The 17,400-nt window shown below is 41.9% G+C and overlaps 1 protein-coding gene across 1 annotated transcript; it reads right to left on the bottom strand.

Moving 5' to 3' along the window:
* Positions 1-292: 292 nt before the first annotated feature.
* CHMP4C (charged multivesicular body protein 4C) lies at positions 293-17,328 on the bottom strand. The gene is made up of 5 exons (XM_075085313.1): positions 16,680-17,328; positions 10,260-10,437; positions 9,197-9,311; positions 5,750-5,858; positions 293-3,501 (listed from the first exon to the last, which is right to left on the bottom strand). The coding sequence occupies exons 1-5, from the start codon at positions 16,873-16,875 to the stop codon at positions 3,437-3,439; spliced, it is 663 nt and encodes a 220-aa protein (XP_074941414.1). The 5' UTR covers positions 16,876-17,328; the 3' UTR covers positions 293-3,436.
* Positions 17,329-17,400: the final 72 nt, after the last annotated feature.

The following is a 17,400-nucleotide window of genomic DNA, read 5'->3' as shown; positions in this document are numbered from 1 at the left end:
CATTAAAATAAAAGAATCTTTCGCAACACAAGTAGCAAGCATGAAGGAATGCAGCCCAAACACCATAACATACACTGTTGTGGTTTGTTGTTTGGTTGGTTTTTTTTTAAACCAAATCACCTTTGAAGAATTCTTGAATTCTAATCTGATGCTGGAACATTAATACATCAAAAAATGTTTCAAAATATCATCACATCCTCTAAAGAGAACTGTAGCCTAATGACAGTATAAGGAAAGTATTTACAGTTTTGCCTGATAGGAAAATAAATTCAATACAACCATGTAACACAAATATGACACCAAAGTATTTATTTACAGTATATATTAATTCTTTTTTACTTTTTATTAATATATTTCCCCCTTTTAAAGCTATCCAGATTAAAAATGTCCAAGGCCATTAAGAGAAGAAAACATTCTTAAAAGAAACAAGAAACGAGAAAGGAAGTCAGCTATAGTACACCATCTACTGCCACAGCCCCCTTGTAAAATACGTTCCAATTAATAGAGAGTACATTTACAATAATACATTGACACTAGTCACTCTGGTCTGCTTACATATTAAACAAATACCATCTTGGCATGAAGAAAGACATATGTTCAAAAAAGGAAGAGCCATTTGTCTCAGTGTCATCTGAATTTACACAGGAAAGAGCCACCTCCTCAGCTGAATTAAATCCCTAGAACCCATTTGCTTTTGAAGAAAACAAGTCATCTACTGTCTCCCAAAGGAATACGGCATCAAGCACTCCAGCTCTGGAGGTCCATACTGCATTTTGGCCTGTGTGCGTGACTATAGTATCTCTGAGTATGGCTTCACCAACCGCGCCTGTCCTAGCCTTTGAACTGGTGTGTGACTCTTTGTCATCCAGAAACACCAGCCACTACACAGAAGGTTTTAGAGAAGCTCACACGAATCACCAGTTTCTTTTCTTCACCCTTCACGAATTTTGTTCCTTAAGTGCCCGCTCTGAAATCAATAAGCTGAAGACAACTGAGGCTTCCCAGGATCAACACTTGGCCAAAACATTGCTGGACGTCAGCAGTCAGCCACTAGGTTGCAAAGGAGACGACCATCCCAAGGATTTCTTCTCCCCTGCAGGGTGTTCACATGGAAAGTTCTTGCACAAAAACTGTGGGCCCACATCTTCGAAAGCTTCCAGTTTGAAACTAAAGTGATTTTCAGTCTGCTTAGACACCTATTTTGGTTAGGTTGTAAGAGCACTTTAAATATGCTAAGTGCTACATAAGTGCCAAGTATTGGAAAACTACTAATTTGACCACGAACAGATGCTAAAAGACAGCTTTTCCAAGCTAAGCATGGGACTATGTTGGCATGGCCTTGCATTTAGAAATACCAGATGTGTCCACAAGCACACGGCCAGCCTCACATGGTGATGCAATCAGTGTACACTAATTCTTTCGGTACACAATCCACAGACTTGCATAGACTGCATACCTTGAAAACAGGATTCCAGCCAAAAGGATTAGCAAACAAATTCTAAATAACGCAGAATATTTGTTATTTTATTCAATAGGCCTGCTTTCAGCTGGCATCTCATCCTGATTTTCAGCAAGCATTAAAACCGAGTAACATTTTGTTAGTTTTTGGTCTCCTATTGAGAGTTCAAAATGTTTTTTTAAATTTAAGGCAGTTCTTTAACTTTTTGTTTGTTTTTTTAAAACAAAAATTGAATAGTTTCAAGTTTTCTCAACTCTCAACAGAAACGGACAATTCTCCCGGTACATCCAAAACTTTCGGATAGAACTAACACACCTTTTTTTCCAGTAAGAAATTTATCTGAAGTAAACTGGCAAGGCTTGATCCTCCTTTCATATGGATGCAAACCAAAAGCAATTCCACTACAGAGAATGCAAAAGTCTGGAAAAACTGAATCTCTCCACAGGGTTTGTAAGCTTTGGGTTTCATCCATGGAACTCAACTTGAAAGGTTCTGAGCACACCATCTCCAGAAACACACATTAGCTTACGCTTAACCTTAAATGCAGTAAGCTGAAGCCTATTATACCCTATCAAAGCAGAACACACAGCAATCACAGGCTAAAGCCCACAGGAGAAAGGGTCTGTCTTCTGTTGCTATAGATCTACAGAAATCAAGTCTCCCACTATTCCCCAAGTGGTTCAATGACCAGTAAATTTAAATTAATTTGAAAACAAGAAACCTAGGATCAACGTGACTCTGCTTACCACATCCCTAGGAACTCCACAGTGTTTCACTATTTTCTTGTGATTGACAGCAGGCTACTAGCATAGAGCTTGTCTTAGTAAATTTTCTAGCGTAAAGCAGCCTATTTAATTTTTGTTTTCTATTTGAACAGTGATTTCTCTATAAATTTAGTAGTTTAGCACTCAGACCGGCATTTGTTCCTTAAGCTAAAAAGCTGTCAGTTGGACAATAACATGTCAACTTCACAAATAATTCAGAATCAGCTTTTAACCAGGGTTAAAAAGGCATTTCAAGTACAACATGCTGGTATTATTTCCATTAAGAAACTGAGTGAGAGAAAAGAACTGAATGGTCAGAAGTTAAAATTATTTTGAAATTCTATAATTAAAAAAAATGTGTTACTAATTCCTTTGAGGATGGGTATTATCATGCAAAGTAAAGAGTCACCCTAGAAAGACACAGTGGAGGAGAACAACACAGGAAGGTCAAATCTCTTCTGGATTTTTGACAGGGTTAGCAGAAATCAGTTTTGTTTGGCAGGGATCCGTAAGAACTGAGACTTTTCGTTTCCCCCAATCATTGAAACTGTTCTTGAACTGAGCTGGAAAAAGTTCAAAATACAATTCAAGTTGACCTATAGAAGCGCATTGGATATTCTGGTCAAAGTTTAAAACAAAATAAAAAACCTATTCCACTTCAAAAAAAACTACAGAAGAGTCTCCTCTTAATATCTAGGACACCAGAAATTGCTCCAGGCAGACTGTTTAAATCTTCATGCCCAAATGAATGGCTATTAGCTCTTGGGCTCAAAGGAACTTGCAAGTCAGGACATGTATAAAGCTGTTTTGCCAATATTCAAATAGTTGGAATCAAATAACCCTCTAGGATAGGGCCCTGATGACTTATTGAACTTTTTCATTTCAACAATGAAACCAGCTGTGTGCATAAGAGAAGCACACAGGTTTTCACAGCAAGATATAGTAAGAAATTACCTAATAAAACTGATACTGATAAAAAAACAGATCTCTGGATGAGGCTGAAAAAAAACCTTTGATGCTTGGAGGTTTTTGCAACTATCACATTTTGTTTGTTTGTTTTTAAACTGGTTTTTTTAATATGGCAGTAGCACTGTTCTTAGCAAGATTGACCATAAAAAAACCCAGCCTGTATGAAATGCAACCACACCAAATCGGTATGGTAATGAAGCAGCATTACAGCCCTAATGTTCAGTGTTATAAAAAGACCAGGCTCTTATGAAGCCCAGGCAGCCAGCTTCTTCATTTCGTCTTCATCCTCCACTCTCTTCCTGGTTGATGCTGCAGAAAGAGAGAGATTAACAATAACCATCAACTAATTAACAGTCAGAACCATTTTATTTGTTAGCACGAGGACTCACATAGTGCTTTCTGAAGTGAGTCTGAACATCTCAAATCAATTTACCAAGTAGCAAGCTAAACACAGGTAATGCAGTAATGAAGCTGATGAGAGATGCAACTACTTTTGCCCCACCGTTATCTCACCTATAACCCTGAGGTTAACAATATAGGTCTGATGTAACTCCTACTGAAAGGCTCCCACAGAAAATACATTTAATCTCTAAAAGCTGTCACAGAGGGCAAGTGTCCACAAGCATGCTGCCAGTTCTCTCACTTCCACTTGAGCAGGCATGACTGACATACCCCTGGCCTGCTGTGCATCCTGCTACCTTTCTAAATAGTGCCAAAGGGCTCTACATGTGCAGTTCCAGCCTCCAGATGGACTCATCCCATTTTAATGAGAGGTGTCATTTATTAAAAGGGAGAAAAGTTCCTGAACTTTTCAGATGACGTCAATTAACTGCTGTGTTTACAACAACAGCAATCTCCAGCTCTGTACCAGGTCACACATGCACTTTCTCTCTTTTTTTTTTTCACCCAAATCTCCTATCACACATCTTTCCCACTAATTGAACTAAAATCTCACCCAAATAGTCTTTATTCACTCACTACAAACTGGATGCCCTAAAGCCCAGGTTCAACCTCAGGCTGTCTCCATCTGTGGGCTGTGCACATCAGGATTTGCATTCCTCCAAACATCAGTGAACACTGTTATTGGGTGCAGTACCCTTGTGTGCACATTTATAGCAGCCACTTGGCTCCCACCTGTGGCAGCCGTATGGCCAGGAGCCACCACCCTGAGAGGGGCTGCAACTATCACCACCTTCAGGGACTAAAGGTGGGAGAAGGATGTGGGAGACCAGCGGTCCAGTCCCTATTCTGCAAGTGCCACTGGCTCGCTGTGCAGCTGCAGAAGGTCGCTATGCCTTGCCCCATCTCAGTTGTCTCATCTCCAAAACCAGGAGGGTAGCATGCATCTCCAGCATTCTATAATGCTTAGAAGCCTTATATAGCCATTAACTGTTCTTACTTTGCTATTGCTCTGTAACAGTAAGCATTGAGTTTCAGAAAAGATAAGCCGGTTTTGCAAGGCTTTAAACTACATAATTGTAACCAGCTAATTTTGCCTGAAGCAGCCATACAGACAGATGAAGTAGCAAATTAAAATAGTGAGAAGCACATGGAGATGGCCTGGGTTTAATGAAAATGTCAGCTGGCACAGCTGGATCTGGAAGAGGGTGTGTGAACAAGCCATAAATGCCCAGACAGCAATTTGCACTGGGTTTTCCTAAATTTTTTTTTAAACTCTGTTCTGCAACTGATTTCAGCAGATGAGGCCAGAATCCCAGTTTGAATATTTTAAACTGCTTCTCAGAATTTAAGTGCTGTCTGCCAAAACACACATTAGAGTCTCTGCTTTGAGCTGGTCTAGGTAACCTGTTCTGCAGCAGAACGTACCATAAACAACCTATGTTGTGTGTGTGCTGTCCCTACCATCAAATATTTCTCTTTTACTAGCATCAGTACATAGCAAGTCTTTCAGCTGACAGAGGACAACAGGGACACGGTGAAAGGTGTAGTAAAAGTTGACTGTCTCTGGCTTAATTCAAGATGAACAGGGCAGAACTACAGAAAAATAAGACTACTGCTTAATACCAGGAATAAGTCTGTTCTGTAAAAAGAAAGCAAAGGAATTGACAGTATTTCTTTAAATGTGTACTTCCTGCTGCATCCTTAATTTCTAATTAAAATACCAGTGGCAAATATCAAACTGCTACCCTACAAAACTGGATCTTTGTGACGCAAACATTTTGAATCTAGGTCAGACTCTAATTAAAAAGGAGTAAGTATTTAATTGCCAAAAAGAAGGAGGAAAAAAAAAGTCTTCCTATTCCTCGGTGATCTCACTGCATTTCAGTAGGAGATATATCAGTATATGTGCAAGGTCAAGTTCCCTGAGTTTGTCTCCCCAAGTCTACAGAGAATTTGGTCCTAAATGCTTTCATACAGCAAAGAGAACTCTACTCTGCTTTTTCTGATAAATAGATACAAAAATAAGAAAATGAATCTATAATACTTTAAAAGTTAAAACAGAGTTAAATACATATCTGGAGCTCTTTCTTCCTCAACTGCTTCTCACAGCATGGCTTAATCATGAGAAATGTAAAATGGCAAGCAGGCAGTTTACCAGGGTGAGAAGGCAGCGATGTGGATGGAACGCTTGGCAACCTGACATCTCTCATTCCCTTGTTCAATTCTTCTTGCTCCAGTTCTTCTAATTCTGCCATCAACTCATCCTAAATTCAAGGAAAACATTATTTACAAATTCATTGTCCTGACAGTGATCTCAAGCAAGGGCACATTTAACCACCATGAAGCAAAGCACCACTGGAAAAAAACAAACCACAACAGTTTACACCTGAAAACAAATATCAAAAAACAGTGTATCACAAGTAGAATTTTTACTAAGTGCGGGTGATAACAACAAACCTTAATTGAAAGTTGAAAGAAGGACAATGAAAGTTAGAAATGGGAGAAGGAATAAAATCAGAAGGAAAACTGATGGCAGTGTAATACTCCTCAAAAAGGCAAACGGGGGAAAAAGAAAAGGTCCCTCTACTATCCCCGGGTTTGTTCCAAATCTAGAGCCTGTAGTCTTTAACAGATTCTAATTTTAATGTGCAACTTCTCCCATTTTAAAAAGCAAACAGCTTCCACTGGTTATAAGATAGGCTTTCATTAAACATTATGCTTCAGCCCCATCACACAAGTCCAGGATTAGACATGATTTCGAAGCAGCACCGGAATCAGGGCTGTCCTCCTGGGTCCTGTTATTCACTCTTGAAGCACATAACACTCTTGGGCTTTTAGCTGCAGAAGCTGATTTGGACAGATGATTTAATCCACTTGTATAATACTAAAAATAAAAAGGCTATACACTTTTTTTAAAAAGCCAAAGACTTATTCCTTGACTGGAGTTTTCCAAAGAAAGGAAACTAAATATTACATGTTTGTAGAGAAATAGACCTTTGCCATGTTGATAAAATGATTTAAAAAGAAACAACAGGCAAAAGCGTCTGGGGAAAAATTGGCTGTAGCAAAGTGAGATCTACTAGGTATTGAAGTGGGCTTTGCCCACCCATTTATAGCTGGCGTATCAGCAATGTGGAAGTAAAATGATAATTTCATAGCCACCACAAGCCATCTGAGACTTACTTTCTCATGTTTTTATATTTTACGGACAAAAAAAAAGGCTACAGTTTGCCTACCTGACCTAGTTCACAGTGCAAATCCTGGGGTATCATCTAAAAATTTCAGCATCAGATCTACACCTGATGATGTTCAATTCACAGCTGATGTCTCAAGGAAATGTACAAGTTGGGGTCCCATGTCTAGCTTAAGCATTTAGCTGAGGTGCAAATATGCCTGTACTTCAAGTGCCTCAGTCAGTGCTGTGAATACAAGCTTCTTAAAAAGTTAGTGTCCAAGTTGTTGTGAAGTCAATAGAAATGGTATTTCTGAAAACCTCTAGGTAGTCATTTAACCCCCTCCCATACCAAACTAGTCCTTACCAACCTCTGCTGAACAAGTAAACAATGAAAAGGTAGTGTCAGCCATGACAGGCTCTCTTTTAAAACAAACAAACGAACAAAAAAAAAAGGTAAAGGAAACCATGATCATGACACCTATACCTTTAAAATAATAATGTAATGGCTAGAACATTTGCTTTTGAAGTGGGAGACTCAAGTTTTAAGTTCTTCTCAACCTCAAGCATGGACTTAACTTACATTTCCCACAACTCAGGAAGTGCTCTACAATTAGGCTGTGGAGTACTGCAATAGCTATAACAAATCCCCTTTCTCCTCTCAAACCCAGGCCAAAAGAGAGCAGAGGGAAGATATAATGTGAACTCCCAGGTTCCAGGTTTTGTCCACTGGAATGTGTGTATTTTGCATATGATTATCGGAAACTGGCCTCCAGGCAAGGATCACCCCTCCCAGTGAGCATCCCACTCAGGTAGGAGAGAGCTTTTCTGCATTCTTCATGACACACCCTGTGTCAACCCAGGGGAAAGAACCCTCATGTTTTTGTGTCTATCTGGAGCAGGAGAAATTACATGCTTCCATGGTCTCCTTACACCCATGGCACACATGTGAAGAGGAAATCTAACTGTGTGGTCAAAATGTCCTTCAAAAAAATAAATATCAGCCTTCAACACAAATCACCTCATAACGCAGCAATTAAGACATTGATTCCAGCACTCTTAAGCTGAAGTGGCCTGCAAACCAGGCTTGGCAGTTACTGGACAAGTCCTGTAGGTATCAGGCTCCTATGCAAAGGCAGGTGCTGGTACAGTGATGCCCATGTCACAGTGGCTTATTTTCCCAGAACAGGAAACATGCCCATCAACTTAGATTAGTATCTCTTAGGAACTTCCAGATCAATCTACAACATGCTTACTAAGACTAGCCTTGTAAAAGTTAAGCAGTGATGAAAAGTCAGTCACACTGCATAGCTGTTGAGGATGGCAGAATGTTTTCCAGTTGTTTGACGCCCAGTTTATACAGAGCAAATCCCACTCCTTGTGCCAGTACTGATCAAATGTTTCTTGAAAAGTCTATTTATATCCAAAGCGGAAAATAAGAAAGCAGATAATGGGAAAAAAATACAAAGAATCATTACTATTGTTAACAAATTATAACTGTTGAATGAAACTCCTCCCCCCTGCCCAATCAAGCAAATATCATATAGCATATGTATTTTTCTTTGTTCTCCATTTGGGCACACAGGCACAAATTAGTTGGGGTGAGAGTGAATTGTTTGCTTCTTTAGGACATTCTTCAAATGATCCCTAGGTGCTTGGTCATTTCATTACCTAGCTAAAATCCAAAACCAAACTGGCTGTGATACTGAGCCTGATGCCTAGCTCTGCTTTCCACGGATTGCAAGGATTCTGAGTATACTTGACCCTTGAGTCTGCAGCCGTGGCTGGATCAGAAGTAAGTAATGTCCTATTCAGATATACAAAATGAAGTCCAGGGACATTGTATGAAAGCTACTGAAACAAATTTTCAGAAGGTCCTAAGTGCCTTGTGGGCATTTCAGAAATAAAGAGCTCAAGGAATAAACCTTATTGCCTCCAACAGGAATTACTTCTACAGAAAATCTGGAAAACAGGGAAAGGACCTGCATCCCCAAGCAGCAAAAACAAAAAACTGGTCCAACATTCAGAATTGTGAACAACAGCCTGTTTGTGACGCAGGAACATGCGCTTAGTCAAACGGACGTCTATTTGGAGCACAAAAATTATATGTTTCAGTGTCTACTTGGAGCATACAAATTATACATTTTAGTGACCTCCTTCCATGCTACAAATGAGAACAACAACTACAGGAGTGCAGTTAAAATATATATATAAATAGGGTTTTATTATTTTACATATATAGATTTTATATTATTATATATTAATAATTTTAATTTTTATATAAAAATATTAAAATGTCCGAGATTGGGTAAGCTAGAACCAAGGAATTTCACATTTACACCTTTCGAGAAACAACCCACTACACAACAAAATAACTATGGAGTAATTTAACTAAAATAAAGCTAAAATGCACAGGCCTGAAGTACTAACCTCATCAAACTCATCACCAAAGGCAGCTCGGTTTGAGATAGCATCTGAAATTTCCTGGGCAACGTCTTGCTGTTCAGTGATATCTTGCATCAAATCATCAATTTTGTTCAAGTCCCTGGCAAGGTAACACAGAAACATTTTTTAAAGATATATCATTCAAATCCTACAGAAGAGACTTAGAAAAAAATTGAACAGACCCTATTTTCTTTTTATGCCCATGGCTGTATAAACAGCGTAACTCACAGGGAATAATGTCCCTCACCTACACCTTAATGCTTCCTGACAAGCTTCTGGTTTAGCCAGTCCAATTTCTTCTACCTTGGAATTATAAAAAAAAGCCAAACTGCAGCAGTCTGTCTCTCTCTCTGCGTCTCTGTGCTTCTCATGCCTCTGCCAGCCAACAGTCACATCCCCTGGGCAGATCCCATCTCCTTCCCAAGGTCAGTATCTTTACAAATGTATCTTTTTTGATGTTAAGCTTCCACCAGAATTGGGGGGGAACTTAAAAGGACTATACCCCATTTAAAAGTTTCCCCTTATTGTTAACTTCATTATTGTTTCACTTCCTGTTTACTTCTCTCAGAAAAACCTTTCTGATTTAACTGTTTATTCAGGCAGGAAAATGCCTCATGAAACAATACAGGATATATTAAAATATTACACAGACAAAAAATTACCTTCTCTTTTATTCAGGTCTAATTAGTACTTTGAATCACACAGTCCAGCTTATGGACTTTGAGGAAAAGAGTCCACTTAGTTTCTTCAACTAAGTTTTCTTCTGGAAAAACCAAGGGCAGAGGCCAGTCTCCACTGCCAAGGCAGACTTCAAAAAACAGTTACCACATAGATCTCTCTAGTTAACTGACTTCCTTCTAGACTTGCTGTTAAGAAAAGATATTTTTCTGCCAAATATAACATTACAGCACCACTAGCATTCCTGACATTAAATGCCTGATCCAAAAATGAAGTCCAAACTGGCTGACTTGATACAATAGTCTGTAGTGATTAAATAGTTTGAAAGTGGTTAGTACGCCCAACTTGAAAGTTATTAGAAAGCACTTACATATTTTCATGTACTTTTTTCATAGCTTGTGCAGCATAACCCATATTCCTGAGGACTTCTGTGTTGGTGTGGGAATTTTCCAATGCCTCTCTCTGGAACTCAATGGTTGAGAGTGTCCCATCAATTTGACTCAACTGTTTCTCGTATCTCTTTTTTCTCTTCAGTGCTTGTAAGGCAGCTGGAATGGGAAGAGGCAAAGTGCACTGTGTATTTTCAGAGCAAAATGCAAGGACAAGTAGTTCAGCACCAAGCCAACCTGCAGAATTTATAATTCTCACCCTCCTACCTTACTAGTAGGGAGACAAACTTTGATCACACCAGATCAGCAGCCTGTTTATCACCAACATGCTGTTGCATGAACATGCTGGGAAGCCTCTTTTAGATTAACTCCTTTTAGCACCACAGGGAAGAGCAGCTTCTTCCTCCACTGCGGAAGATCTTGAACTCCATCCTGTGCACACAGGCAAAGCAGGGAAGATGGGGAGGAAAAAGAAAAACGTCACACAGAAGTCAAGAAAGGAGATAACAGGGGAAAGAAAGAAAAGAGGAGGTTGCAAAACGTAAGTAAAAACTAAGGAAGACAGGTAAGAAGATCTGTCATGATAACCACACGTCCACCAAGGCTGCTTTCTAAACTTTGTCTCAGCAGCAGAAACTGTCAAGTGCAACAGGAAGCCCAAATGGCCCACCCAACCAAGCAGGTGGGTTACACCAGAGGACGACTCGCATTTCTCTGGCTCTCAGCTGCGTCTATTTCTTACAAGCACTTAGGAGCATGACCTTTAAACCTTAGAACTTGAAAACATATAGAACTTTGTAAACACAGCCACAGTCGAATCCAGTTACTCCCCATTATCTTTGTAGATCGTTGAGGTAAGTCTTTTGTACTTGCTAAGTTATAAGCAGCATACTTTGCGCAGAGTAAATCATTACCACAATAAATGCACATGACAAGCAGGAGGAGAAAAGCGCTTTCTCTCGGCCTCTGGGTGTGAACACACACTGTCTTGCCACAAGCATTTCTTGACCGCTGGCCTTTCCAAACTACATATGTGCCAGGTAAGAAAAACACCGAGCAAAACCAAAAGAGACCTAGTTAACCCATTGCTTTTTCAATGCTATTAATACCCATGTCCTTTCCCTTGAAATTAGGATCCCTCCAAGAAGGGGGCATAGATTTACGGTGTGTAACAACACACTAAAAATTTCAGTGCTTTGTTGACAAATGGTTAAATCAACATGGTCAGAACAGCTCATTATTAGCTGCCCCAGGACAAGCATTCACACATGCTAAGATACACAATGCCTTCTAGCACCTGCAGTAAAATGTTTCAGGACACCAAATGGCAATCACAACAGATTAATCACAGTACTCAAATTCAAGATTTTAGCAGGTTTTGGGGATGGTCCAAAGAGCATGCATATTCTGAAAAGATGGATGAACCCCAGGTGATGTCATACAAATAGCAAAGGTAAGAACTGTAAAATTCTCACTAGCAATTCCAAAATACATCAGTTTTACTTAATGCCAAATAAACTTTTTACCTACTTATTATTTCTCTACCTATTTATGCTTATTATTGGTAAAATTAGGACACCAGCTACTCCCTTCCTCAGCTTCAGTTGAATCAATTCCAGGTAAATTTAGTGGTCTAAAACTGTGCATATAACCAGCTGTGCCAGAGAAGACTCTAAAGCCCTGTGGACTGAGGAGCACTAACTGCTCGATGCAGAAAGGCTTCAGCTGGAAGAGGTAGCTACCACAGGGTAATACTTCCAGTCAGTGTTTTTCAGATATGGGACTCTGAAATGGTGCTGTTGTTACTGGCTGCTCAGAAGGAAAATGGATTTCCTCAGTTACACACAAAGCAGTTGTTCAAAAAATCCAGAAGGTTCCTGTATTAAGGTTTAATTAGACCACACATAAGTTACCCACAGAAGAAGGTAGACTCTGTGCGACTTCATCTATCCATAAACACCTTTTCCTAATTATTGTAGTGCAACATACCTTTATTAATTCTCTTTAGTTTTACAGTCACGTATAGAACAAAGCAGTTCACATGAAATCAATTCATACTCCTTCCTTATCAACCAAGGCATAATTCCCACACCACAATATATAATTTTTCTCATTTATGTGAAATGAAAGCCCTTCACTGCAGTGTTTTGTAATAATAGCTCCTATAGCTACAATATGAGACTTTCCTTGTTATATGGAATCTTTTTTTCTGTGTTTTACAGATTAGCATGAACTTCAAGTGCTTTTCTACTGCACATACAAACATTTTAAAATTTGTGTGCTACTTACAAGTTTGAAGTGCTTCACAGAAATGCTACTGCATTATAATAACCAAACTGAAGAAGAACATATCTATCAAAAAATAAAGAAATTGAGAAGAGAACATAAGCTTACTTCACTGAAGGTCTAAGAATGGCACTGAAAAAGGGCACTGCCCATTCCAAAGACTTCAAAGAAGGAAGACAGCCTAGGGAGGAAAGGTCTAAGCAGGAGTAGAGCCTGAGGAAGCAAGTGCAATTACTACCAATTCAACCAGGAGGAGGTGGAGGTCTTCTCCAGGACAAAAAGCAGTCTCATACGCTGCTTCTGTTGTGCTCCAATGAAGCCGATTCAACTCCTGCATTTCATAACAAAGTGGTTAGCAGTTGGCTGGGCTTTAGCATGTTTCCTGTGTTCCGAGTCCAGCAAGCAGGACACAGCTCATAGATTAGGAACCACTGCTTTTATTCTGAGTTCTTATTTTATTTTCAAGATAAGTGGCTGGAACAACAGCAGACTATTATGTCAGTTTAAGTATGCATATTAAAGAACTACTGCTATTAGCATACAGAAGCAATACCTTTCCAGTATCACTACTATGCTGATACTTTATTAAGGAAGCAGAAATGGCCAGATGGGCAACAGCAATTCTGGCTACACTGAATATCCAGGTGTCTAAAGGAAAGAACAACATTAGTGACATTAAGAGTTGTAGCACCCTCCTCATGGTTTCATGACAGATCAGAATGAAGAAACAGTACAGTGATAACACCTTTACCTGTCAAGCCCAACACCCATCAGTACAGGAAATACAGATCTCATCTTCTGAAGCAGAAATAAAAGCATTGCCTAGTAATCCTTAAAATTCCCAGGGGGAAACAGGTGAAGAAGGAAAAGAGCGTTTCTTCAGAAAATATAACACCAGTGTGGAAATAATGGATCTCATTCTTGGACACAGCTCACAAACCTCCACTTCAGTCCTGCAAGGGACTGGTGGATTACAACTTCTCATCTCCCTTACACCAAGGACAACCAAAATAAATACTGCTGAGGCCATAAAAATCATACCACCTTCAGTAAACTCATTATCAGCATTCATAATCCTTAAAACCTTGTGGGGGAAGCCACATAGAGCTGTAAATGAGGCACTAATTCAAGAACAATAATGCCCTTGACTCATTGTAACTATTCCAGTTCATGGCAAGACACTTGAAAAGTGATCACGAAGATCAGGGAACAATAGCTGTAACTCACAGAACAAAGACACACTAAGGGCTTCCTCTGTTCTCCCTGCCACAAACACTCAGACCCAACCTGTCATACACCCGGTCACAGGCAGGACAGCCCTGTCCGTGTCAACACACAACATGGTTTGGTTTCAACAGCCTTCTGGGTACAGCTAACTCACTGAAAAGGAATGCACACGGCTGCATAAGCCCTGCCCAAATGTACCACACAACATATTTAGCAGCATCGACTTATAAAAGCCTACCTGTTGTTCCAACTTTCTATATAGGTTTTGCCCTCAGTAGTACTATGTGGCTCTTGATGGTTAAGATTTAGTCCTATACTGGACAGCTTCTTTTAACTTAATTCTTTCCAGTTAGCCATTTTCCAGGATCTGTGAAAGATTCCAGGCTGAAACGACACTCATTCACCTGTATGGTTTTTTCACAGGCACACTTCAGAAAACACATTTCCTTTCAAACAGAGTTCTCAAATACACAGTATCACTTTCTGCCCTTTAAGGTTTCCTGTATGACCTTCAAAATATTCCAGATGAAAGGCCAACTTGCAGATGGAGTTGGCAGCTCTGCATTGGCTGAAGCTGAGATACCCAAAGTAGTACAGCAAGAGATATAAAAAAAAATCATGACTTTGTATTTGGAATGGGGAGACATTAAAAGGCAGTGCTAACTGTGAAAAGAAATATTGCTTATCATGACAGGATAAACTGCAGAAGGAATTCCAACACACATTGCTATTCCAAAAGCCCTCAAGTGGTCTAGTTACAGTAAAACATTAATGGGGAATGCTGGAAATGTATCACTCCGGAAGTGTAGCTAATTTCAGATTAGGTACAGGAACTGCAGAGATGCTCACTCTATACAGGAGAAGCCAAAAATTTTTAAGTGATGCTTCACATCTATCTGCATAGCTAACATGTTACGGCTTTTACATCAAGCTAAGCCTACTGATGTCACATGAACCCATTCAAGAATCATCTGAACTCATGAAAAATTGCTGGTGCTTGAATCTGCTCTGTCTTGTGTCAGTGTAACTGACTCAGACTCACGCGCATAAAAGTCAAATGAGATCATCCTAATTTGGTGCATTTTCTATACCTAGATACATCTTGCTCCAGTCTCGGGCACTCCTGTTTTAGTTGCCATAGGCTTCTCCACATATCCGATTAAGGAAAAACAACACTAAAAATTACCTACAAGGTCCCTTTGAAACATTCACTTTAACAAGGCAATGTAGATTAATGCTTTTATTCTCTCATTTGTGTGTTTACATAACACTACAATAGATGCTGGTTAGCAGATTTCCTCTGAACTATGAAGTACAGTATACCAGCTAATATGCTGTTATATATAAACCAAAAGCAATTAAACTGTAAAGCAACTGACATATCAAATGAAGGGGTATTCTCGGGGATTTAAGTTCACTCACTAGCCTGCTGAAGGCTTTGGCACTTTCATTCAAGCCCTTCAGCACAGAAAGGTTAATTTCTCATTTTTTCTTTGACTGTAGTTATGCTATCCCATTTTGGCTTTAGAGCCATTTTTGGCATGAAAAAAATCCCACTCTGTACTTCTTGCCCTACCTCTTCCTCTTTACTGACAGGGAGCAGCCTGGGGGCAGGAGCAAGGCAGGAAGCACTGCTTGCTTCTTCCCGCAACCATGCCAGCTCGAAGTCCAGGCTTGGGATGAAGTTCCACTGCAGCATGTCTGGATCTAAGCAGGAACTGCTGCAGTCACGGGAGCAGGCCTGTCTTCTTGCATCAGCCCCGTCACTTGGGCAATTGCATAGTGAACCAGTCCCGGGAGCTGGCTGGTCACTTCGTCCCACAGCAGATTAGTTTTCAGCTGGATCACCTTCCTGAACTAGCTCACTGCGCCAGCACGCAGGTGCCAGTACCTGCACGAGGGGACAAGACACACACTCCAGTTGAAGCCAGGGGAATGGAAAGTTTGAGACCGGGACAACCCTGACAGCTCCCTTGTTGCAGAGCAGCAGGCAGAGTTGCACTGCTGAGCTGGCTTTACTCCCTCTCACTGTGCCTTCAAACCTGTCCCATCTCGACCGATGCTTTTATATCCTTTCTAAATAAATCCTTTTGCTTATAATTATTAAATACTAAAGTATTACAAATTCATTAAAGGGCTAACCAAAACACCTTTAACACACACCACCTCACAAGTTCTAAGCTTCACGGCATTAACTTTCTAAATTATCCAGCAATAGAAAGAGTGGATGAAAGAGCTACTCTCTCATTATGTCACAGATCTTTAGTTCTAAATGCTTTGCTTCGTTTTGAAATATTTAAAGAAAGATAAACCTCAGAGTAGGCAAAGAGGATTCCAGGTGACTTTAGGAAGTAATTAACTTGTTTCTCAAAGGCCTGTATATCCCCAAGATACTGTCTACCATCATTTGCTTCCCAGACGTGACAACATCAGTATAAGCAGGATCCAGACCTTATTATCCCTTAGACCCTCACATGCTTCAGCACGTCTGCTATCTGCACAACCAACTCTCAGCATCCAAGCTGGGATCCCCTTCCCACATTGAGCGGTACTTTGCAGCACCGTTTATCCAGCCAGTACTCGCTTCCACCGTGGTGCAAAGCACGAACAAAAGCATCGTGCAGGGAACCACAGGCATAACTAAGGAATAACTATTATCAGCCCACCAGAATGAACCCACAGCGCATTAAGCACTCACAGATGCCAAAGACCCAAAGCCACCATCACGTCCCAGGCGCTGGGTCCCCGGCAGGGTCGCGGAGGCAGGGGCCAGCCCCTCTAGACCCCGCGCGCCCCCCCCCCCTTCTGAACAGAGCCCCGCTCCGAGAGGCGTCTGAACCCTGGGATTTAAAGCCCAGCAAGGCCCCGGCGGCGGGGCCAGGACTCACCTCGCTTGTTCTTAGTGCCGTGCTGCCGGGCTGCCGCCAGCTCCCGCTCGATCCTCGTCTCCAGGTACTCCTGCTTCTTGCTGAGCATCTCCTCCGTCTCCCGCAGCCGGGCCAGCGCCTCCTGCGGCGAGGGCCCCCCGCGGCCCTTGGAGGCGGCCGAGCCGCCCCCCTTGAAGAACTTGGAAATCTTGCTCATGGCGGCGGCGGCCCCGGCTCGGCACCCACCGGCGGAAGGGTCTGGCCGGCCGGACCCGTCCCGCAGGAGCTTCCCCGCCCGACACACGCCGTGACGGCGCCTGCTGCGCCCGCGGGCGGCGGCTCCGCACCTGCCGGCGGGGCGGGCCTGGGCTGCCCGCCCAGGGGCGGCTCCGGCGAGGGCGGGCGGGCGGCCGCTGCCCCCCCTCCAGCGCTTGGAAAGCAGCGGGCGGTGCGAGGGGGCTCCGGGGCGAGGGGGCAGAGCCCCAGGCGGGGGGCGGCCGAGGTGGGGCCGGGCCGGTCAGGCGTGCCCGCCATGCGGAGGCGGCCCCTTAGTGTGTGCGTCCCGCCACCCACTTTCTCTCAGCCTCGTACCGCGGGAAGGTGTGCTTTGGGAGGGCCGCGGGCTGCCACCGCGCCGGCCAGGGCAGCGCACCCCGCGCCCGGAGAGCGCTAGCGGGGAGACGGGCGGAGCGACCGGCCCGGCCGCGGCCCCTAAAGCGCTGCCGGCGGACGCCGGGGCAGA

The sequence above is a fragment of the Phalacrocorax aristotelis genome, chromosome 2 (genome assembly GCF_949628215.1).
Source record: "Phalacrocorax aristotelis chromosome 2, bGulAri2.1, whole genome shotgun sequence".
In the NCBI taxonomy this organism is placed as follows: Eukaryota; Metazoa; Chordata; class Aves; order Suliformes; family Phalacrocoracidae; genus Phalacrocorax; species Phalacrocorax aristotelis.
Note: the sequence above shows the minus strand (reverse complement) of the source record. Positions and strands in the feature narration are given on the sequence as shown.